Genomic DNA, 25,417 nt, shown 5'->3' on the forward strand with positions numbered 1-25,417 from the left:
AGGAAAAAAAGGATTTAAAACATTTCTTGCCTTGCATGAAATGGAATGTTACCTCCTTCTGAAGATGTGTAGTTTTGCTGAGCGTGTTAAATTCACTTTAACTCAGTTTCTTTTAAAGAACTGTTTTAATGCCAAAACACTTTTTACGTCATACAATCACGTTATGTAAAACAGTGAATGTCAAGTCCTGTTGCAGTCCTATAATTGACAGAATGAGTTCAGGAAGACATTAATTTTTTAACAGATAAAATTAGTATAGTTCTTTGCAAATGTTTCTCTATATACTACATAAGTGATGAAATTTTGTTTTCAAGAACATTATCTATCCTTGTTTTCTGTATTTTAACAAAAAAAAAAATGTGATTCATCGATTTGTTCTTATATTTTTTCCAATCTGTTTCCTTTAATTCTAGATTGATTCCACCATTAAAGTTTATATAAAATAAAAGCAGGGCTAAAATTCTACAAATTCTGACTATTGCTTTCCATACTGTTTGTGAAAGAAATGATCTGCTGGGCTCTTTCAGTCCTCTTACGGTGATGTGACAAGAATATTTCTGAAAAACTGTTGAAAAAAAAATCTGTAGTCCTGAAGCAGTTGGGATGAAATCGAGAGAGGTAGGGGGAACAATGAAGAGGCAAACAAAGAAAGGCAAATAAACTTTCTCTCTGTGAAAGACCCTACCGTATTTCTTCCATGGATAAATTTAGATTACTTAGATTTAAAGTTTGACCAGTTTTGATTGTAGATTAAAAAGCTAGTTGTTTATACTATTGTAAGGGCTGTAAGCAGATGAAGCGTGTTAGCTTTTATCTGCATGTTAGCTATCTGGCTGCCCTTAAAAGACATCGGCTTAAAATTTTAAAATGTTGTTGACTGATGATTTACCTAGACTTAATTTTCTTCAGGGAGAGAATGTTTTACATTAAGGATTCTATATTAAATGTCTGTGAAGGCAAATGGGATTCTTGAACGTTTTTACGGTTAAGGATAAGCATAGTAAAAGTTTTGAGACTGTTAATTATGACAAAACATACAACAAATATGAGTTGATAGAATGCAGGAAAGCAGCCTATTTGTGATTATATTCAATTTTATATTCAACTTCAAACACATATTTCAGATCCATGTTAACATGCTGTCCTACATTGGGTCAAGTATGTGCATACACATGCTCTTGAATCATTGTTGGCATGATTATGTTTACGTGTATTTTTAAATTACTATCCTGTATAGCTAATGCTACCTTTAAAAAAGTAAGGACACCTGCATGATTACCTATAGGAGGGATATATTCAACAACATCTTTTACTCTGGTGTTCCCAAATGCTATATAGTATTCAACACATATTCTACCACCATTTTAATTCCTCCAACAATATCCAAAGAACACTGAAGTATCTTCTCTAGCATTTAATAATTCCATTTTTCAGAAACAAGCACAATTCTGATGATCGCCTAGTAGAACAAAAAGGTTATTGTTAAAATAGAAAATATATGGGATGAGAAATTTTACAAAGAATCTTTTTTGATACTCTAAGAATCTGGAAGGTATGAAGAAGAGGTTTAAAACTTAATGATCACACTTGTGAGTATAGCACTGAACTAAAAAAGAGCAGGCTCATATAACTCCTTAGGAAAACCAGACTATTTTTGTTACAGAATTTGACATAATGGCTTGCAAATTTTAATTTTCATTTCAATTGGGACATTGTCTTGTATAAAATTTCTCTCAGTGTTCTTCATACTATTACTAAGCCTGCAAGTTAATGTTCTTCTCTTTCCTCCTCAGCTGTTAAAGTCCCTTCCATTCTCTTTCAACCCCCCCTACCCCCCCCCCTACCCCCCCCCCCCCCCCCCCCTTTTTTTCCCTAATGTATACTTGGGAAAAGAGTTCCAAAACTAATGTGAGTGGAAAAGATTTGGGCATAGATTTTAAGTACTGTGAGGATATTCACTTCTAAAAGCCATAAAATACTGAGTGTTGGAAATTTTATGATCTCAGATACAGGTGGAAATCAATGGTGAGAACAACAGATGGGGTGGGATAGATAGGAGAGAAAGAGGACAGGAGTATGTGTTTGTTTTAAATTAATGCATAGAAAGTCTTTATCAAGTTATCAATCTTACATTAAAATAATGCACCTGTTTTAAAGCAAGTTTCTTGCATTTTTACTTACCTGTAGAAAATTTCAATTACAAAAATGTGTTAGCTGAAATTAAAACTTGATACACTAACCAAAGCTTATCTAAAACACTAATTAGAATTATTCTGACAGAAATCTCCAAAATGCAGTAATTTATTTATTTAAAAACTATAGCAAACTTTACTTTTGGCATCCATCTATAATATGGTAATTAACATCAGTTTCCTCCATAAATCAGGGGATATAATAAATGCATGGTCTTATCAGAGAATCTCATTTAGCTTTTAAATAATATTGATCTATATAATATATGCATAACAAATAGATAAAGGGAAATATCTGTGGACTTCACTAGCACAGTTCATACTGATGACTTGCAGTTTCTGTGATTTAAAAACTGATTTAAAAGTGCATAAGTATTTCCACTTGTGCAAAACTTGCATATTAAAAGTAGGTGAGAACTCCATAAATTTTACAGTTCCTTAGAAGAATGATGAAATAAAAGCACCATCAGTGTTAACTTTTAAGGGTGGCACCAAAGAATTTCTGTGAGTAGCAAAGGTGTAACCAAAGGAGAAATTGTTACATATTGTTACAGAAAGCTTCACAAAACCGTAAGATTTTCAAGACCCAAATACATAATTGTGATTGGTGAGAGGTAGATTAAAATTCCTCCTGTAGATCTTACAAGTACATCTATATTAGTAAGTAAAAAATGGTCAGGATTATATTTTGGTTTACAGGCCAACTGACAGAGCATAGCTTACATCCTTGCAGCAGCACTCTTATCCCTAAAGAAGATATCTGTATCCTGTTGCTGCACCTGTGGCTCATGCTAATCCCTGACCATGCCTGCGCAGTATCTCAGACAGTGCAGTTTGGCTCATGAAGCAATGCTCGCAATTTAACGGTGTGGGCAATCATGCTGCAGCGCTTGAGCATACACCCTCTCCCCATTTAGTTCATTTCTCCTCTCATCACATGAAAATCGAGGGAAGGATGAAAACTGGTTATATGAAAAAGAGAGGTTCAGTGTCACTGACATAATTCATTTTTTGTGTAATTTGACTTCATCATACAGTCCCCTTCTGCTTTCCATTCATAGCTGTATGGATCTGTATGTTCTCGAACCAGAGCGTTGACTATGTGCTTCCGTGTACATGAGGTTATAGACATGATGGCACTCGCTCTAGGGGCAGTAGGACCACTAATAATGCTAAAATCTTCCATTTAGCAGTTCCTAAAGAGTTTTCTCTTATGCCTCTGCCCTTGTACATATCCTTGCAATGCTAAATCCAGACTGGTACCACTGTTGACTGTGATTGTGTCCACCCAATGCTCTGTAGCCTGCCTACATCCTGGATTTCAAATTTCCAAGTGGTGTCTTGCCCTTGGACTAGCATAGGATGTCTTGGTGTGTGTTCTTGCCCAATGTGATATAATCATTTATTTAAGAAAAGGCTCTCTGGCTGTTACCTTGCTGTTACCTTACATTTATTAACCCTTTATTAGAGAGGCATTTGTAAGTATGCTGTTATCATTGCTCTATGCTTGTTTTAAAGAATCACAGCACGGCTCAGGAAACACCTGACAATATAATTTTTCTTCATAATTTTCTTGACCATAATTTAGAGACTGCAATGCCACAATTAGAACCCAGGCTTTCAATTGGGCACAACATTTAGCAGTGGTTTCCAAAACCTCAGGTAGGCTCTAATAACTCACTCATTTCTCACTTAATAAATAAGAGTAGAGAAAGGATTCTTTATTCCCAAGATTTAAAAAACTTCTGTGGCAGTATTTGCTTCACTTATGTTGTTAATCCTTAATTACAGTTTTCTTCTACAAACAGTCAAAGTTGGGGTTTCTTTTTGTTTTTGTTTTTGGTTTTTTTTAATTAAAACCTTGTCCCAATAAATCAACATTGAAACACATATTTGCAAGCTGCTGGTTTAAAGTATTAGGATAGATCTCAGTTCTTTTTAAGTGCTGAATATTTTTTTTACTACATTGACATAATCTCCCTTCTCATAGCAGCATAATGCAGACCGCTCCTGTGAAATACTTATGTATATGCATGGGGAAGCCATGAAATCTACATCTATAAGAGTTTCTAGACTCTACTGCTGCTTGTGAGAACTGGAACACTTCCAGGTTTGCAAAGTACCTTCCATGTAGCTTCTCACGTGTCTAGAATATATAGTCTTTTACTCGATGAACTTCTCCAGTTTTCCAGGCTAACAGTATGACTCCTCGGTGGATTCGCTCTTTGACCTGGAATTATTCTCAGTCTAATAGCTTTTTTGCATGATTTAGTATTCATACTTCACAGACTTACTCAGATGAAATCATCATGAATTTCCAATGTTACAAAACAGTGCAAAGAAAATACTACAAAAATAGTCTACATCATAACACAGGAAGAGATTAAAATACTTAACAGTGCAGCTTTATTTGTAGTACAGCTTTTGCCAGCACTGGTGTCTAGGTTAATAGTGTTACAGTCCTTGAATATAGCCGTGCCAGGAGACACCTTCCATGTAGACATGTTGAAGTTCAACTCTTACTATGTCATTGTGTTTTTATGTGCTGGTAGATTTTTTTACCAGTACTTCTCCCAGCACGAGTGACATGTAGCTAGCGAAGCACATTTTCCTGGTCTTGCTTTCAGTTTATGTTGAACAACTTTATTTTTCTTAGCAGTTTATTCTTTCTGTGTCACTGCATATCCACAGCTAAACATGGGCATTTTGCAACTCCTGAGCACTCAGAGTTAATGGTTTTGCTGGTTGTATAGCCACAGTCCTTAGTCACATAAATAAACGTGAATCCCAAGAAGTGATAGCTGCTCTTCAGCTGTTAATGCAACCATATCCTCTCAGTGCAAAGCCGGGGTCCTGCAGGATAACATGGATGGTATGAAATATTTTCTTTCAATGACTGAACTTTGACATAAGGAAGTTTTATTTAGCCTTAAGAGATCTGTTTGGATCTCTACCCAAACAGCACTGGCCCCAGTAACTTCTGCCTTGCTTGCTGGGCTTTCTGAGAGTACCCTTGCTTCTTTCAAGTCTGGGGAAGTTTCATAGTATTTTAAGATATATTTCCCATGGTACTTTGGTACTTCTTTGGGGTAGAAATGTACAGGGAGGGTGATATCCATCTAACAGCAGCAGATACTAGACTAACATCAGAGCAAGCTGTGTAGCAGTTACTGAGGTGCAAACATGCACAAACTTCTAATAGGATGATCTCCACCTTCCTCTTTAACCTAGACATTATTTACAAACTTTCTGCCAGATACTCTTTTTGTCAAAAATATTAATATAAACAAGGACTCATAAAACAAGCCCTCATATACTGTTGGATATTAAAATTTTGTATGAAAGAGCTGTTATATAGAAACAGTTACAGATATTGCATGATATATGGCAGCCCTGCAGTTGACTTTGAACAGACACTGTTTGTTGTCTGTCAGAGATGTGCATAGAATTAGTAGAGCTGGTTTGATATAAGGTCAGAAGATATTGCTCTGAGCATCTAGTCAGACCTGCTCTATAAAGTAATCGTTTCAGTTCTTTGCATTATTTCCTGCTTGAACGGCAGCACACCTTTCTCAAAAACAAACAAACCAAAGCAAGACCAGGTTCTAATTTCCAGGTACAGACAGTCATCCACATCTTGTGGTAAATCACTTCAACCGTTGAGTTAAAACCTTGCACATTTTTCCTCGGCTGTGTTTGTTTAGCTTCATCTTTCTGTCACTGCTTTGTTTGCCAAACTAGAGAGAGCTCCAATACTGCATTGACAGTAATCAAATTTTCTTCTAAACTGTGTTTGTTAACTATCTGTTATTCTAATTTGGTCAAGAAAGCATATATAGAGTTTCTAATTAGTATTAGTCCAAAAAGCAATTATTGTTGTGGTCAAAGCAATTATTTTTGTGGTCCTGATAATAATGTGTTTATCTTTAATCACAAGCTAATTTTGGCCAAGTCAGCTAATCAGAGTTTTAAGTCGGTAGCAAATGTTGCTATAATGGAAGGTATAGTCACTTTTGCATTGTCTTCTTAATGGAATATTTAAGGACATACATGAGCACTTTGAAATGTATTTATTCTGATCCAGCCATCCAAATTTAATACACTTAAACCTTTTAGGGATATGTTATTCTGAACATGAGGCTATAGACCCATACTTTACACTTTGAAACAGCTTTGCCTACGGCATCAACAATCCGTAGAGCTCCAGATTTATGGCTAAAGGAAGTTATGCAAGTACTGACCTTTATTTCCTCCCACTGACTGTTCTGCTGAAATTTATTTACTTCACCTGCAAGAAAACGTAAGAGAGGAATCCTGGAAGAGAGGGTAATGAGTGATACTTCACTAGCTGGCAGCTTAAGAAAATACCTTTAGAAAGTCTAACCAATCTTTTCTTTTGAATTCTCTCAGTTTTCCTCTAAATATTTGTTTCTTCATAGTCCTGTTTAATCCTATGTGTGATAGGACTCCAAGTAAAAGAATTTTTATTAGATATTCCCAGAGCTTTTTCTTACAGGCAGAACATGAGGAGGCTTCAAAGAATTGTTAGATTCAGAAGTTAGGTTTCAGTCTAACAGAACTAGAATAATAGGGCTTTCTTAAATACATTAAGATCAAAATGACTAGATAAGACAGACCATAAGTAAAAGCTTTCCTATCACAAGCTACTGCAACTGTGACTAAGATAAAATTAACATTCTGCAATCTGTTACAGTCAGATTGCACTTTTTTAATGTAGTTCATGTAACATTTGTGGAGTGCTAAGGCTTTAGAAAAATACTTTAGGTGGGAGCTAAAGGGAGCTTTTTTACAATCAGAAAAAGAACCTCTTATATCCATATGTGTGCAGACACATATAGTAAGGAACTTTTATTTTATTGTGACATAATCAACAAGAAATCATTATCTAGATTTAGAAACACGAATATGTACAGAATATAAAGTATCTTGTCTAGTATGGTAGAGATAAGAAAAGTTTACAAACAGGTTAGTGCTAATATGTGTTTAGTTGCTGCTATTTTTTTAGCTGTTGCTATGGATTATTTGCTCTGGTATCTAGTGTTTGAAATCTGTGGGTCAGTATTCTTAAAAAGCCGAGCATTCTAAATCTTCTGAAAAATGTAAGGTTACAGATTTCTTCAGAACTGCTCAATTATCGTAATAAAACATGCTGATTCTTTTTTTTTTCTTTACTATCCTTAAGTGCAGTCCAGAGAAAACCACCTTAGTTAACCAGGAAAAAACTAGCTAGTACTTTTGATAGCTTTTAGTTATAATAGCAATCTTTAGTTAATGACATTTTCAAGCAAATGTTCATCCAAAGAAAACATTCTAAGTTTCTGAGACAGCAGAATTTTATTTAGTGAATTTCTACTTCAAAGACAAAATTCTGAAAGAGAAGAAATACTGCAGAATGAATTGAACATAACTTTTTACTGGATAGAACAATCCCTGGAAAAGATTAAAATCTTACCAACAGCTTATGTCCATTACTTCTGAATTTTGACTAGTGGTAGTCCAGAAAACAAAGAATGTGAGGAAAAACTAGTGTCAACTTTCAGAACTTAGTAAGTATTGTAATTGTTAGGGTTCTCTTAGTCGGGTATCATTGCTAAGATTAAGTGAAGTTAGTATGTTATTTTTACAGATTTTAAATAAGTAAAAAAAAAGTCATAATTTTATAAAGAAACAGTTCTATCTATGACATAGATTCAAAGATAATTTTATTTATAGGTTTTCTAGTTGTCTTTACAAAATAAGTAGTACTAGGTTCATTTTACATTGTTTATGTTTCATGTATGATGACCTACCCTGTATTCATAACAGACTCCAAGTAAACAGGTAATTAGCACTGGATATAATAAATATCAGTCTACTGAAATACTTTTCAAAGATTTTTAACTCAGTAGCCTTGTTCATATTAGAAAATACCACTAACTCATTACAGATTAACACTAACTCATCGCAGATTATAATCCACAAAACTCTGTCAGTTTTAACGCATCCTAAGTAGTGCCAAACTATTAGAAAAACGTAGAAAAGAAAAGAAAAAAAAAAACCAAAAAACAAACACCTACCAGCAGACTCTTTCCTAAGCATTTACTTGCTGGTAGTCCTTGAAATAGAAAAAAAATAAATGTGAATAACAAAATCTAACTGTTATTGGTGTTTTGAATATTGAATCTATTGTCAAAAGCAGCAGTACATCATGTTGTGACTACTGGGCTCTGCTTCTTTAACTAGCGTTAAGGTACCTATTGTTATGTAATTGGAGTGTAGTTTTGCAATATGTGACCACAGAGTGAAATCTCTAGCTGTGGTGTGCCAGATCATTACCACCAGTACATAAGGCTTTGAGCAATGGTTCAGAAACCCATATAGATATACAAGAACATTGCATAAAACAAATATAGGCTGAAAAGGTTGCTTGTAAATGGAACCTAAAAATAAAAGCATGTTTACAGCCTAGTGACCTGAAAATACAAATCAGCACTTGTTAAGAAAATTCTAAGTAAATGCATATAGGTAACTTCTGTGTTTAAACACCCAACAAAGTAATCTTGGAAATAATTTAATAAGGTGCATGTTAGCTCTGATTCTCATACAGTGACTTTAGTGTAACAGAAAGCACTTTGGTGAGAGAATCCTAAAAGCCATCATCTCATATTGCATAAAAATAATTAGTGAAACACTGTGTATCCCAACTTTATTTTCTCAGTCTTCTATGAAAACCATTTGAATACTGGATTTAAAAAAAAAATTCCTTGGCTATCTCCTCCCGAGTGAATTTTAGGTTGAAAATATTTCTCCTGAGTTTCATTATGTGAACTGAATTTAAGTACATTTTTTAAAAGTAAATGCTAAAATGCATAACTTGCAGTATTTTGGAAAATAAACTCAACACCTAAAGTATTTTAAGTTTTTATTTAAATGTCCAAAGAGCAAATATAGATAATTTCAAAACAGGGTTATCTGTCCATCCAAGGGACTAATACAGAGTTACAACCAGTATTTGTATAATTAGAACTCAATACTGGGCAGGACACTGACATTTCATGTTCAGTCATTCTCTTTTTCAATTTGCCTGATTTTCCAATCAGTACATATGTATATACATTATTTTGAGATTTATTACCTGTTCTGCAGAATCCTATGAAAACAAAGTCTCCTTACCAGAGGTGAGGAGTTGAAGATTGTAGAGAGCTTCAGGACAAATGCCTTTGCTCTGCTCTGGATCTGTGGAATGTTAACAGATTCAATGGCTGTATGTGCAAGAAATCAATAGCAATTGGCCAGATGGACAGTGCTATTGTGTCTGGTAAAAATCCTTTTTGATGGTATATCTTTGTCTGAATTTCACCCTTTGAATTTTTCAACAGAGATGTGTTCTGCATTGTGGCTAACACTACCTGTTAGGCATACGGGTCTTGTGATTGTAGTTCCATGGCTAAGGTTTTGTTATAGTAAGCATTTTAAGTGCTGTTTCACCTTCAGAATTATCTATCATAGTCGCAAGATCTGTACTTGGTTTCTGATTGTAGAATTAATCTTCTTAAATTAATCAAATAATCCATTAGCTAGTTTGAGTCAAAGTGTATGTCAAACAGGATCTTTTCTCCTCTGCCTTTTATCTTTTTTTTTTTTTTAAAAAAAAAAAAAACAACAAAAAAACAAACAACAAAAACAATGACAGCAAATGTAAAAGGTGCATAGAAAAATTCTTATTAGTAAATAAAAATAGAGGTATCCACCCAATCTCATTCCATATATCTCTGTATTTTTCTGGTTGAAAACCCTGCACAGTGTAGCAAATGGATACATTTAGCTAACAGTGCTTAGTTCTTTTCTTTTGCATTTCTGGATATTAGTTTAATAATATGCATGTTACTACTGTATAAATTTATGTGGGAGTTATTTGAGTTTAATGCTTTACTTCCACAAATTCTTTGCCATTACAATGATTTACTCTTTTGGGATCAAATGGCCTGCATTGCTCAGCTTGATTCCAATTCCCCTGCTGTTAAAGGAGGAACTGGAGATACTCTATTCTAATCTGAACAGACAACCCTATCCTACACGTTATATAAATGTCTGCTGATGGCGTTCCTTACCTCTTCAGGAGAACTCGGGATTTGCAGGACTGAAGGAAAGATCTGAGGAGAGGGCACAGGGGATCAGAGGGTATTGCCTGCTCCTCCACATCCTACCTCCTAAAAGCCTTAGGAGTCAGCGTACATCCTCCAGCCACAGAAGGTCAAAGCTGTGCTTCCTGGGAATTCCTCCAGGTTTTAGTCTCAGCACTGCCATTTCCCCTGGAAGACAGTTTTCCAGGTGGATTGTGAACAGATGTAGGTGACTATAAATGGTGAGGACACAGAGGGGATGAAGAGAAGTGTGAGTCCCAGCATTTTAAGGAATGGATGGAGGAATGACACACTGGATAGGGAATGAATTGACAAAAAGCAGAGATTTCTGTTTCCACTTCTAGACCACTGAAGTCCTGCTGACCCTTCCAAATCTTCTTCTCCAGTCAATATTAAAACCCGCTTTATTCTGCCCATCTACATTGCCTCCAAATCCTCTTGCTATCTCACTAGTCCTTTCTCCCTGCTTCCTCAGTTTCCTAGTCTTTTCTCTTTACTCCCTCCTTACCTTCTGGGTTGTTACTCACCCTTTCTGTGATCTTCTATACTTGAGTCCTCTCCTCCTTTCCAAGGTTTACACAACCTTGATTTTTGCATATACTGGAAAAGAAGCTTCAAACTGTCTCTGGGTGTAGTATTTCTACTTGTTTACTGTCCATGGTGGTCACTTGCCGTATATTAAAAATAGCATATTGTGTTCATTTTTAGCAGATAAAAATAGGCCATCCTTAAAAAAATAAATAACTCTTTATTGTTAAAAATAACTTGTATTTGGATTTTGTCCTTGACAAGCTCTGAATGACAATAGGAAAGCTGTCAAATCTTGTCAATCACTTCATTATATACTTGACAACCTCCAGTTAGAACATAAAAGAAGAGCATGGCTAAGGAGTAGCAAACCTAATTCTCGACAAATAAAAGAAAATTCACCCACACAACAGAATGAAAACTCTGACTGGGCATTGCTGTATTTTTCCTTCCATCAGCTTTCATTTGCCAGTTTCTACTTGACAAGCTAGGCCAGATAAGTCAGATTTTAACTCTTTATTGATTCTTTTACCTTTTCACTTTGCTAACACCTTTTTAGATGAGTAGTTTTTATATGCAATAACAGGTAGTATAAATTGTCTACATGAGCACATAAAGAATATGTACCTCAGACATTTATCTCACTGTATTCTGACATCTGTTTATGATTTGGCAAAAGGCTGAACTGTGAAAACTTCCAATGTTGAGATATTGTTTGATTATTGAAACCACTCCTATTTTCAATGCATTATTAAGATCTGAAATGTCAATTTAATCAACTCATACAAACCAGAACTTGATATTCTGTGCATAACTCAATCATCACTCTTTCCATATATCTTTTTGTGGAACTTTGAGGAGCAATCTGCTCTGTGTTTTCTCTGTGAGCTTTGAGCATTTAGATTTTAAATAGTCTGTATCCAAACCTCTTCTAAAAAATCCTCATTCCAAGTGCAAGAATATTAATCAATATTGGCTGCAAATGGTTTGTGAAAATATGGCAAAACTTTCCCAATGAGTAATCCTTGTAAATTGTTTAATCTGTAACAGACGTTTCAGTCTTAAGGATGGATTGCAAATTTATCTGTGTTCCAGTGTCTCAGGGTACGAAAAATTTTTGAAAGGTGATCAAGTATTTGATGTGTGGTAGAATTTTAGTAGGAAATAATGGATGACTAGTAAATCAAGATATGATTTCATTTTTAAAGCATAAGCTTTTTAGAAGTATGGGTGAGTTGCTTGGAAGTTAGGCTATACCTCAACTTTGTCTTTTGGCTTCCTCCTTGTACTGTTAATAACAGCTCAGTTAGTGTTCAGAGTCCTAGGGAAAAGTGTGGTTAATATAAATGAGCAAATAAATACAGGAGGAAACTTACAGGAAGGACAGAGCAGTTTACCAAGGCTCTAGTGAAGTCAATACCAAAACTATAGCTTGCTTCACTGCAGCTATGTTTCAGAGATAGGTTATTTCCTCTCCTATTCAGAAAATCTTTTTTAACATTCTCACCAATTGTGTTCTTTTTCATATTCTCTTTTCTTAACAGAAAACTGTCTTCAAAACACAATTCATGAAAGCTCTTGGACATTCTTCTTCTTGATAATAATACGTTATTTATTAAACAGAAACTTATCTTCTGTAAGATTATATCTTTTTCTCTACAAACAATGTACAATTTAAAGTGCTGGAATCTGAAGAAGAGCCCATACAAATGACACTTATATCCGCACAAGGTCCTGTTAGCTTTGGCTTATTTCGCTTAGAATTCATTGCTATGTAGTAAATACTAGAGGCAGGGAATATACATCATCTTGGGGTTTTGTACATTGGTAATTATATGAATTTTTGGTACTTCGTGGATATTTAAATAAGTTTTATTTGATCAATATTAATTTGATTGATATTTGAGGAAAAACTGATTTATTTTTTTAGTGCTTGTTTTTGGTTTTTTTTAAATAGAAGCATATGCCTAATAGAATCATAGTTCCTTCTCACACTAAAGTTAGTGATAATGTGGAAAACAATCCTGTTGCAGATTTTGTGCTATGTTTCTAAGTAAATGTGGTTTTGAGATATTTGACATAGTGCTGTAAAGCTTAATTCTTGTGTGATACTCTTGTAAAGAGAGTCACCCTCTTATATATGACAGATTCTACACCAAAAGATGGTTATTGGTGGTGGCAATACTTTCTAAACAATTGCAGCAGGTTAACCCTGGCAGGCAGCTCAGCCCCACACAGCCGCTCGCTTACTCATCAACCCCAGTGGGATGGGACAGAGAATCAGAAGAGCAAAAGTGAGAAAACTCACAGATTGAGACAAAGACAGTTCAAAAGGCAAAGAAAACCTGCCTGCACAAGCAAAGCAGAATAAGAAATTAATTCACTGCTTCCCGTCGGCAGGCAGGTGTTCATCCATCTCCAGGAAAGCTGGGCTTTGACACACAGTAGTTACTTGGGAAGACCAACTCCTTAACATCAAATGTCTCCCCTTCCTCCTTCTTCCCCACATCTTTTATTGCTTAGCATGACATCATATGGTATGGGAAAGCCCTTTGGTCAGTTGGGGTCAGCTGTCCCAGTGGTGTCCCCTTCCCAGCTTCTTGTGCAACCCCAGCCTGTTCGCTGGCAGGGCAGCATGAAAAACAGAGAAGGCCTTAGCACTCCGTAAGCACTCCTCGGCAACAGCTAAAACATCTCTGTATTATCATCACTGTTCTCACTGTAAATGAAAAATATAGTGCCATACAGGCTGCTCTGAAGAAAATTAACTTCATTCTGGCAATACCCAGTACCATGTAAATCTATGCTGTGGCTGTTGGTTTAGTTGTTTATTGAATGGAACTGTCATCATTTGCAATAAGAGAGAAGAAATTCTGATTTCTTTCTTTGCTGTTTACAAGAAGAAATAAAACAATTTCTATGACTTAATATTTTTATAATTATCACCAAATTTCACTTGCCAGTCAAGATGCTTATGGTAGTAGTCCATATCTGCTACTGCATCATTCCAAGTAATTTTTCTTCCTCTTAAGCTGCTATCCTTCAGCATCTAAAAGAGCACATTACTGGGAAAGAGCTTGTAAAATCATTGTGACTTCCCTTATTTTCTCACAAGAATTTTTCATTATGTTTTTTCTGCCAGATTTCCTTCTTCTGTGTCAGTTCTCCTGGGTTTGTTATTATCTCTTTTATATTATGCACTGGAACTAAGACAGGGTCTGCAGTCTAGGTGGAACAGGAGCAGCTGTTTCATCCTGTGTCCTGTCCAGCCTCAAAATAAAATATTCGGAATCATATCCAATCTCAAAGAATTCTTCTTGCTGGGCCTTTTCCATCGTCCAACTGGATGATTAACAGTGCTTTATCAGTATATGACCACCATAGCCAAATTCTTTTCATATACCCTATCTGCAGGCCATTTCTTTACAGCTAATATTTTCATTTATCTTCAGTACATCCAGGAAATTTCCTTTTCAGGACAGACAGCTGCAATGGATAGATACTGATTTCTCTGTGTGGGGGGAAAAAAAAATACTATATTTCATCCGCTCTAGATGTACAGAGAAGCTTACAAATTTCTGGTAGCCAACAGGAAAATGTGCTTTGGAAAAAAACATCCTTTCACCTCTGCAGAGCAGTGGCGATTGCTAATTCAGACATAATTTGCATGGCTTAAAATTTGGGAACTTCTTAGTTCCATTTCATTGTGGAGGACTTCCTTTTCTTTTCTTTTTTTTTTTTTTTTCCCCCTTCTCTTTTCCAGTACCAAGAATAAGATGTATTACAGGGAGCAGGATGATGAAAAACACCACCAAATCTGAATAGACACAGTGTCTAAATATTTTACAAACTGCACAAAGGCTGCAATCATAGGTTTATAAAGTAGTTATGAGCTCTAAAATTGAATTGTTAAACTTTTAGAAGGAAGAGGTCCTTCATGTAGTGCACTTTTCCATGAAATAATTTTCTCCTCTAAAGTATCTCAAAAATTATTCACATAGGTCAAGAGTTATAGTTGTATCAATTTTCCAGTCTCTCATTAAAATCAGATTACTCTATTTTGCCCACTTGACTTTAAAAAGCTGGATGAATCTCACAATACTCCCCATGAAGATAGCTTCTAACACTGTCTTGGGATCATATTTCAAGTCTCAAACATTTAAAAAATCAGTCATTTAAAGTAATGGGGGAAAGAATGGTTATCTTCTTTACTCATAATGGCATTTTTAGAGGCAAGTGTATAAAATTGCTTGTCCACTAGTTACAGAATATTTTCAGTGCTAAAGCAGTTTTACATTAAGCATCAACTTAGGCCACTAATGGAAGAGTCTTCAAATTTAATTACTTGGGTTTGGTGCCTTTTTTTTTTTTTTTTGGGGGGGGGGGGGTGTTGTTTGTTTGGTTGGGTTGGGGTTTTTTTGTTTTTTTGTTTGTTTGTTGTTTTTGTTTTTTTTTTTTTTAATAAAGCCCTAAGACATGGAGGTGAAGTTAAATTCTGTAGATAATCACAGAATGGTTTTTTTTCTAGTAAGATAGGTAAAATACAGGAAGTTATCAAACCTTTTCATCTGTTATGTTGAAAAGAGCAGAGGTAAAAGCTTTCCTCTCCTTGAATTTTGTCAAGATTAATTAAAGACTTTATTCAGGAAGTTTAAATACTGGGAACTGTGTTTTTCCCCCAGTGTATTAGGTGCCACCTCAATATGGCCACAGAACTGTTAATAATAGTATGTCTTGGATATATTCTAATAATATTGTAAAGATATCTAAAGTGAACACCAAGAACGCCATTGACTGTATTGTCTGACTTACGATCAAGATTTGATGCTCACTGTGGTGTAGTTGCACTTTGATGTATTTTAATTAAGTTTTCTCATACCATTCTTTGTGGTGATTTAGCTTGTTAGTCTGCTCCATGAATGGAAATGTGCAAAGCTGAGTCAAAAGGAAAAGTGAGGTTGCTTATTTAGAACCAGATTTCTTGAAGATGGGAATATATTCACGTTTTCTATCCACTCCCTTTTACTTGTGAGGAAAAAATGAGGCATTCAGAACCTCACCATTTATTTCCAGCTTTTTCCCTAAAACATCTGGGAATAGTAACCTGAAAGATAGGCATGAATATTTCAAGGAACCTTGCTGGAACTTCTTGTGAGCATGAATCAGAAAATGTTACAAGTTACACTCTCCCTCATCTAAAGAACAAGAAAAACATAATTAGATGTAATTTTCTGTTATCAAGTCAAATATGTATGAGGATTTGTATCTAATTATTTTGAAAAAGTCTTTTTGACATTAAAAGTCTCCAAATTATTTTAGATTTTTGATTTAGTATATTTGCTTGTGATACATCACTGACTTATCTTGATCAGTAAAGTGAAGGGAAATTGCTTAATGCCTCTGTTTTCCTGTGAATAAATTATCTTCTTTAATCTTCATGTAATGAACCATCTTGATAAAAAGAAGTCATGACTTTTAAAGCAACTCACTATATTAATTTCAAAGTGATATTTTTGTATTTGAAGGTTGTAATTAAATTTCCACTTTTGCATTGCACTTCGCCATGAAGACACAGGTTTAATCACCTGAACTTCTCCTGCTGTCCCTGCAGAAAATATCCCATGGACACAATCTTATTGGGAAACCAATCCCAAATGTTTTACCAGCATTATTAGAGAAGGTTAATCAGTGCTTGTGATTCTTAATATAGACCAATACGCAGTCTGATATGTTGCAGATACTTTTATAGATGGTTGCCTGGGCCTCCAAGTTATGTGCAGCATATGTCAAACAGCCTGTCTGTGTCTGCTAGGATAGCTACCGTCTCTTGAAATAACATATGCCAAGCCATCAAACTTTCTCTTCCATTAGCATACGCACCAGAGGTTTAGTCAATATATTGGTTTCAGCTAGGGAATATGAATTTTCTAAGTTCTGAGCTATATCAACAGACTTTCATAGTCCATATGGGGCTGTAGACAAGTCCCTTCCACTTTTTCAGCCTGTAAATTTGTTCAGCAGGTTGAACTGACATGTTGTTAGAAATGCAGAAGCCAGTGTGGCTTATTCAGCAGTAGGCTTTCTTCAGTTTGGATGCACCATTTTAACACCACTGAAAATTCATAAATGGTATGTCATGGAAAAAAGGTGGCCTCTAATTCTTGTTGTATATGCATGTTTGAGAAACAGCAGTTTCCAATGATGATTTATTTTAATTTGCCATATGTGTGAAATGTTTAATTAGCATATTCATCACCCAGCCCAGAAGCAGCACTACGATTCCTTTCACAGGCGGTTCATAAATTGTGCAATTCCAGCAGGGTCAGCTCTGTCTCCCAGAGACAGTGCTGCACCCGCCCCACAGCCGCTCTCCCGCAGCAAGCAGAGTGAGTGTGGCAGAGGAGTCAGTGATCTTGAATCTGGACTTTTAAAAGTGATGGGTTTGGCATTCTCTAAAAACCGATAGACATGATCATGGACAACTCTTATGAGCTTTAGTAGTAGCCTGGCCTGGGCAATCAAGACCAGATGTCAGGCCCAGCTCTGGGATGTTATTCACCCGGATCCTGCACAGCCTAGATAATAACGTGGTCTCTGCTGTGAGTGAACCATCGGAGGCCATGTCATAGTTGTTACCTTTTTGTTCACTTTGGGAACTGAATGATGGAGCAGTATCCTGAAACTACTTTCTTGCTGTTGACATGTATTAAAAGGGTGTCACCTAGCAAATGGATTTGAAATTGCTGGAAACTCGCTCACTGGGCAGAATTCATCAAGGGGCTATCCCATCAGGCAGAGAACTGGGCAAAGATCTCCCTCAAAGTTACTGCAGCAATTTAATGTCAGGTGTGCACTTATGTAAAATCATTTTGTGATGTTTTTAAATGATGTTGGCATTAATGAGCAACAATCAAAAAGTAGTCGCTGCTCTAACAAAGAAGGTATGTGTTAATTTCAGTGGTGTCCAAGTGAATGACAAGATATTGAGTACCTCTTTTTCCCCTGGACTCTTACCTCTTTTTTTATTTCCACATAAATCTCAAATGAAGCACCATGCTATATTGGATAGACTTGCACAATGCATTTCAGTTTAGGTCAAGGGCATTGATTTTGAAAGATCAGATTACAGAAGGTTAGTTCATGTAACTCCAGAAAATTGTAGAGCAGAAGGAATTGGTGATTTAACAGCTAAATATATTATGTTTCTGTTACCTGGCTATGGAAAATGATACCTGTATTCTATCTATAAAGAACAAATACCTTTTGAATGCATTAAAAAAACCTTTTAAAATGTTTATATAATATGTAGAAATGGGCTATCTTTGGTTTTATGTGTTGTGTATACTAACTAGTATTAGTATAAAATACTGACAATGAAAAGAATCATTTAATGCTTTCTTCTTTTCTGCAGAATGTGGATTTGCATTGTACCACCAGTCATTCATTTTCCTTTTTTGTCCTTAATTTTAAAAGGCAAATTAGCCTATTTGTATGTGTGTGTATGGTAAATCACAATTCAAATTTCAGTATAGAAGGCAGATTACAAATAAATACTGAGAAACCAAATGTTGTTACAGCTACAGAACCTGAGTAGTAACTCCTGTTATTAATTGTCCTTTTAATTAGTCTGTAGCGCCTTTCCTAGCGAGGTTCTTCTGGGTTTGAATTTTCAATTCCTGGTGGTGGAACTTGACTGATAATGTTAATGGTTGTTATTACAAACCTAGTCAGATTAAATACATGACAAAGCTTAAGAGAAGCTCCTGAAAGACCCTCTGCTTTTCCTCGAGTCTAGAAAATGGTAAGGGGAAGTGGTGCAGATGACCTGGGAGGCACCAGTAAGTGCTCAGGTTCGCTCAGTCCTTGTTACAGCTGCCGGGGCCCTGCAGGGCTGGTGGCCACCTGTGGGCCAGGGCCATCAGAGGGCTCACCTTGAGGGGTCTTCGAGGCAGGGCCTGGCAGCCTGGGCCCATCCCATTGCCCAGCCAGGAGCAGGGCAGCCAGGAGCACCAGGGCAGCCCCCACCCTGGACAGCTGGCACCTCCCTGGGGATGGGAAACAGCCTGTCGATGGGTCCAGCTCAGTGGTGCCCATGGCCGGGCAGTGACGGGCTGTGGGGAGCTGGAGACCAGCCCTGCTGTGGTGTTGCTGGAGCATGGAGTGATGGCCCCAGCGAGGCTGACATGGGGTCCTGGGCTGTGGGCAGGTGAGGGGTGTCCTGGAGGTGATGGGGAAGTGGGCAGGGGCAGGCAGGGCTGGGGGTGCCCTCAGGGCCTGGGGCTGTTAGGTGCCCCCCTAGAGCATACCTTCTATGCTGGTTACAGCCTGAAACCAATTTGTGTGCTCCCAGACCAGCCCATGGTGGAAACCAGAGCCCAGTGAATGGGGAAGATTGAGAGATCCACTTCAAAAGCGCATCCATGCTGCAGGTTACACCAGCAGTGTCAGTGCGCCCACAGTGATCTTCATGTTCTTGGACTCTGCAGGGCCTTATAACATGTTTTCCCTGTTACAGAATTTTTTACAATACTTGGCACTGCTATGAAATAAGTATTTGACACACGTAAATAACACAATACAAAATACTGGCAAAATACTGCAGATGGCTTAGTTTTTAAAAAAATAAAATCTAAAGAAAAATATTAAAATGGTTATTTTTCATGAAGATAGACACAAATATACCTTCTTCATTAACACCCCTTGATAATTATTTTTTCTTTATGTGGTGAGTAGGGAAGCAGAAAGCGAACTTAGTATGGAAACAGGAAGAAAATAGGACTTTAATGAGTTAAATCTACAGGTTAATCAGCTCCCACTCCCCCCCAATATCCCAATTTTGCTATTCATTGCTTTTCAGTGCTCATTCTTTATGAGTCCTTACAGTTATATCATTAATATTGAAATGCATAATAAAAAGCTATTAAATGCAAATGTTTCAAATAATTGCAAGAAATCAGACAAGATTTAATTCAATTCATTTGCTATGTATAAACAATATTTGAAAAGAAAAATGGGAGATGATAGTGAATTTATGAACACTTTTTTATTTTTACTGATTATCCATAAAGTTTTGCACATAAAATTTTAGGCAGCTATATAGACATGTTTTTTATGTTGAGCTGAAACAGAGGAGCAAAATGGCCCCTTTCTTAGACTGAAAATTACATAGATTTCAACAAGTTTATTGCAGAGCAAAGAACAGCAGATTTGTGCCAATAAAATGATGTGTCAGATCAGATAGTGACAAGGCTGGCACACAATCTTGTCTGCTGTCACACTAATGATAACTCGAACTGTGGACAGCAAATCAAGTTGGAGAGTCAGTGGATAGCCTGTTATATTGGTTAGGACAAGGTAATCAAGCTATAAAATAGGTGGGAGAAAAGTGGAGAAAGAAAACAAAAACAAACCAACCAGTTAATTTTGGCATCTCAGATAATTTGGGATTTGTTTGGTGGGTTTTTTTGTTTGGTTTATTTTTTCTTCTATCACTTGAAAAATGAAAACAATGTAAGTCATGGAACTCTAGGTGGGGTATATCTCTTCTTTTACACTTTTCAGTGTTGCTGGTTTTTGGGGTATTTTTTGAGGTTTTTTTTTCTTCTTATAATTACCTACATGTAGTGCTTCACCCATTACTTATTTGATCAGTGCCTGCTGAAATGAAGTTGCTGTATCTTCAGAAGGGTTTCTTGGAGTTGCCTTATTTCAGCACATTACACCTTTCCAGATTAGAAAAGAAAATTGATCGAGAATATGCTATTGCTAGTTTGGTAGGGTGTCATTTCTAATGGTAGGTACCTCCCCGTACCTTTAGGAACTGTCACTGCTACTGTGCTTTTGGTTTTAATTTGTTAGTATAAATGTTTCACTAGATAAGTACTAGTTTGCTACTAGTAATAGTAGTTTTCTATGAATATTTTTAATCTTCCTAAATTCAGTATCATTATTGCATTTTATGATACGCTCTTAATGCCATGTACTGTATAAACAAAATGATTTAACCAGTGCACTTTCAATCTGCTGGTAGTTTAAACCAGACAAAAAGACAGAGCTGCTTAAATAAGATTTTTGATGCCTGTCTTTCCTAATAGGAATTTGTGTTAGGTTTGTAATCATTTTTTGAAACCTTCAGGATGAAGGGACCTATCGTTGTTTATTTTGCTAGCATTACTCTTTTCCATCCCTCTTTGCTTTTGTTTTCTCTGGTGACCCTCTTTGTCCTTAGCTGCTACTCTCCGTAAGTTTTCCCAGAAACCAATCCTGAGCAGAAACTAATCTACTTGTGTTTTATGGCTTCCCATGGAGCTTTAGGACTTTTCAATCTTATTGCTTATGCTGTGGTTAATCTACACTGCATGTGTTTTTATTTTTCAGGAAACCGAAGCAGCAGTGCAGGCTAAACAGCCGAATGTGGAAGAGGTTTTGTCTAAAGGGTGTCATTTATATAAGGAAAAACCAGCCACTCATCCAGTAAAGGTAATGAAGCAACCTTTAGCAATATCCATTACTGTGTAATGGGTTATGCTTCCCATGTTGTACACTTGTCCTTGATGTGCTCTGTTTAAAATCAGTGAATTAACTTGGCAAACGGCATTTGTTCTGTTCTGTGATAGCACAGCCAAAAGAAATTCAATGTTCCCAGCTAGAAAATTTTTGCATATGTGATGGAGATATTATTTTTGATATTAAAGTTGTTCTACCTCTTCAGGAGTAATCCACATTGAAAGCAAATGTAATTTTTGGTGCCTAACTAATGGCATCGTATAACATGTTTTTAAACTTCCTTATTTTGAATTTCTCTTTCATAAATTTTGTCAATTAAAATAATGAACATGTTTTCTAGAAAAGGTAAGAGTCAAGTGATAAAGGGGGCTCCTTCCTTTTTTTTTTTTTTTTCCATTTTGAAGGAAAGAAGACCTAGTAATAATAGAACTTTCCCACTCAGTTTCTCTGCCAAAATTCACATAGAATGAATGACTTATTTTTTTTTATTTTGAGCAGAGAATACATTATTAATAAGGCTAATGCCTCACAACACTTCTTTTTTAGAAAAGTGTGGCATTAAATACTTTTCTGCAGCATACAAATCCATTTGAAAGGGGTATTTTACACTGTTTCCTAAAGACTGTGTAGATGTTCACTGAGACTAGAGTATAATTTTCCATCCTGTAGAATCTTGCAGCAGAAAATAATCAGCTAGCAGCCTCCCATGTGAGTTTCAGCTGCTTTTGGAGTGGGAGGCCAAACTAGTAAGATAACTACCATATCAACCAGAGCTTAATCTATTTTCTTGTTTTGTAACTGCTAATAAAGTAACTGTGAACATGATGATGAAGAGTTCCCAGAAACTTCAATAATGGCTTGTTGATTACACTATGTGTCTATTGTAATTGCTTCTGACTGGGCAGACAGTAAACTTTGTCTTTGTATTTAGCGCTTTTCCAAACCTACAGCACACAATAACCTCATTTTACAGTAAAAGGTTTCCTCAAAAAGTTAGAATGTCTGCGGGTGACCTCTACAGTGAATTTTTTGGTTTTCCATCTCTATTTAGTCACTATATTAGGAGCATTATTTTCCTACTTTTACCAACTTTCCTTTAAATTACTTATAAATCCCACCAGCAGATTTCCATTCACAGGAGCACATGAATGCATTTATCTCCACTTTAGAAATGAATACATATTTAAGAATGATGAGTTTCATTTCTTTTCTGAATAGAAATCCTTAAGAGTTATTTTCTCCTTCTATATCCTTTTTTTTTTAATGATCAGTTCTCCCAAACAGTAATAAAACACTAAAAGAGGTAGACTTAAGGTGACTTAAAAGTAGCGTGAGAATGAGAATGAGCAGAAAAAAACCTCTTAACTCTATGTTACGTGTTTTCCTTGGCTAATGCAGCACTATTGTTGGGAACTGAAAAATGTCATCTGCACACTGAATCGATGATGGAACAAAAATCACTCTGTGTTTACTCATTTTGTATTATTTCAGCTTCAGTCTTAGGGGATTTCACTCCACATTTTAACAAACAAAGCACCTGAAGCAACAGAAAACTAGAAGTTTTGGCTTTCTAGATTTTTGTAATTGTATATAAATCATTGCAGAGTGAATGTTGGCATTTTCAAGAAGAACAACTAGTACTTGTTTATGTAGCACTGACAGAAGTATAAATGGTGTGAAATGATTCTGTTGAGGCCAAACTTCTGACATAGAATTATATTCTGTATCTATTTCTTTTAAGTGTTCACGTCAAAGACACTGAAAACTGCCAATTTCTACCAGATTTACTGGAACAAGATAACTCTTTAAATACAGATTATGATGTTCCTTGAGTCGTAGTTTTGACAATGACATTATAAAATGTGTCTGTAAGGAAATTAGTAACTACTTGTGAAGTAGTGAGTATTCAATTTCTAGTCCATCTTTAATCGCATTTTACTTTTTTCATTACATTCTATAGTTCGGTTAATTGAACGACCTGTGAAGTTGATTTCTGGTTCACTTGTCTGTCTTGTACAATCAGTCATAAAACTGAATATATACTGTCAGGACTGTTCAGTTGCTTTCTTGATGATGTAGGTTTCCACCCATTTATATTAAGCTGCTCTTCTGTCATCGTTCTTGATAACTAACTTTCAGCACTGTCTGCTATTTATATGTTCCAATATAAACTTTTCAGAAAATGTCAAATTAATTTTCTACACAAAAGCTATTTTCTGGAAGCAGAAATAATTTGTACTCAGATTGAAGTGTTTTTGAAAAGATAGTAGCAACGCTGCAAAGTTAAGCGTTCTAAGTTTTAGCAAGTTCTTGAATTAAAGCTGCTGTGGCGGTCTTAGTTTACGCTGAACCCTGACTAATTCAGTACACGATATGGATACCACTCACAGTGTGTGCAGCAATTAAATACTTATAGTCATGCTCCTTGTTGAGTTTGTGGCACAGAAAAAGAGATAAAATTCATGGCTTATTTAAAAACATAAATTACTTGCATAACATTGCTTGACAACTTTGTAGATTATTTAGTTCTCTGAGGCACCTTTGTCTTAGCTTCCTTCTTTTTTCTCTCTGATTTCCTTAATTCACCACAAATCATCTCATTCTTTTCAATAAATGAATTAGAGGTCCTATAGATTCATTCACACTGCAAGCCTCTCCTGTACTGGGAAATGTGTCAGAGATTTAAAGATATTAGTGTAGTTATGTGCATTGTATCTAAATCAATACTTGATGTTATTCTAGCGTTTCCTAATGTTTAGCTGTTTATCTTTGCAACCTTTATAATATACTGTCATTACAGTGTTTTGAATGTGAATTATATCCCATGGTATTATATTGACACATACTTAATCTTATATCATAGTTATGCCACTGAAATAAGTATATTTTCACACCTTCACTAAGCACACTAACATGGAATTTTGCAATGCAGGGCTCTAAAAAATATATTTGTTGGCAAGTGAAAACCTAGTTTATGCTGATTCTAGAGTCAAGAATGGGATGTGTGATCCTTTAAGCACTAGCAGTTTAATAATCAGACCTATTTACTTTCATAAAATGGATTTCATGCTTTTGAAATATGTTTCTGTAAAGCTTTTGCAGGTGGGGAGGGAGAGATTACTGTTGGTGACAGTGGCAATAGAAAGAACCTAAACCACAATCTCATCATTAACAGCACTTAAACAGAACAGTTTATTCAGGAAAGGATTTCTGTGGCAGTGGAAGAGCTGTAGGTCCCTTGCCACAGCACTCAATTTGTCCTTTCTCGTATTGGGTAGGAGAGTAAGTAGTGAGGAACTAATTTTCATTGTCTTCAGTCTTGCATTTAAAAGACTACATCATTTCTCTCTATCTACTTTTAGTGCTGTCAATGAGATTAGTTCATGTAGGAATGTTAACCTCACTTAAATTGTACCAGTGCTGACATTTAAAGGAAATCAATAAAAGTGTTCCTCAATGCAAAATATTTTGATGTTCATACTTGTCACCAAAGCTCTAGAGTTGCAATTACAGCAAAATTGTTGTGCTCAAAGAAATTAATATTTTAATGCACACATGCTAATTTATGACAGATCCAAGGTTGGATCAAACTATAATTCTGATAGAAGAGTTAAGAACTAGCTACTCTTATCAGTGGAGTAGATGTTGCCTTAGACAACCCGCTTTAATGTCTGTAGTGGGCATGTTTTATACTTAGTCATTGCTGGAAGAAATCCCTGGCTCATGTCCACATGAATGATTAAGTAGCTATTCATAGTGAGGACCAGTATTGTATTTGTAATGTCCATATCTCCTTCCTGAGTTACTGTGAATGTATTGTAAAGTGAAGCCAGACTTTGACAGTGTAATCTCTCCAGCTTTTGTTTTTAAGGGCTCTCTGCACTCTCCTCTGCTTCTGAATATTAATTCAATATTGGGGCAGTCCTTTGCATTTTAAGGTTTGGAAGTAAGTGCCTGGGCTACAACAGCAGAAGAAAAAGGAAATTTAAAATCTGCCACAAAATGTGTCCAAAGTGTGTGTTTCTGTGTGATTGTAATCCACACAGT

At 35.9% G+C, this 25,417-nt stretch overlaps 1 protein-coding gene across 12 annotated transcripts in view; it reads left to right on the forward strand.

Annotated features, from left to right (window-relative positions):
* Positions 1-25,417, forward strand: part of DMD (dystrophin) — a 1,095,710-nt gene that overhangs the window by 711,315 nt on the left and 358,978 nt on the right. For all 12 annotated transcript variants that reach the window (XM_037376983.1, XM_037376984.1, XM_037376980.1 and 9 more), the window contains one exon: positions 21,242-21,343. In XM_037376983.1, coding sequence (XP_037232880.1) covers positions 21,242-21,343 — 102 coding nt within the window. The remainder of the gene's footprint in view (positions 1-21,241; positions 21,344-25,417) is intronic.

Source organism: Falco rusticolus, chromosome 2 (assembly GCF_015220075.1).
Source record: "Falco rusticolus isolate bFalRus1 chromosome 2, bFalRus1.pri, whole genome shotgun sequence".
NCBI lineage: Eukaryota > Metazoa > Chordata > Aves > Falconiformes > Falconidae > Falco > Falco rusticolus.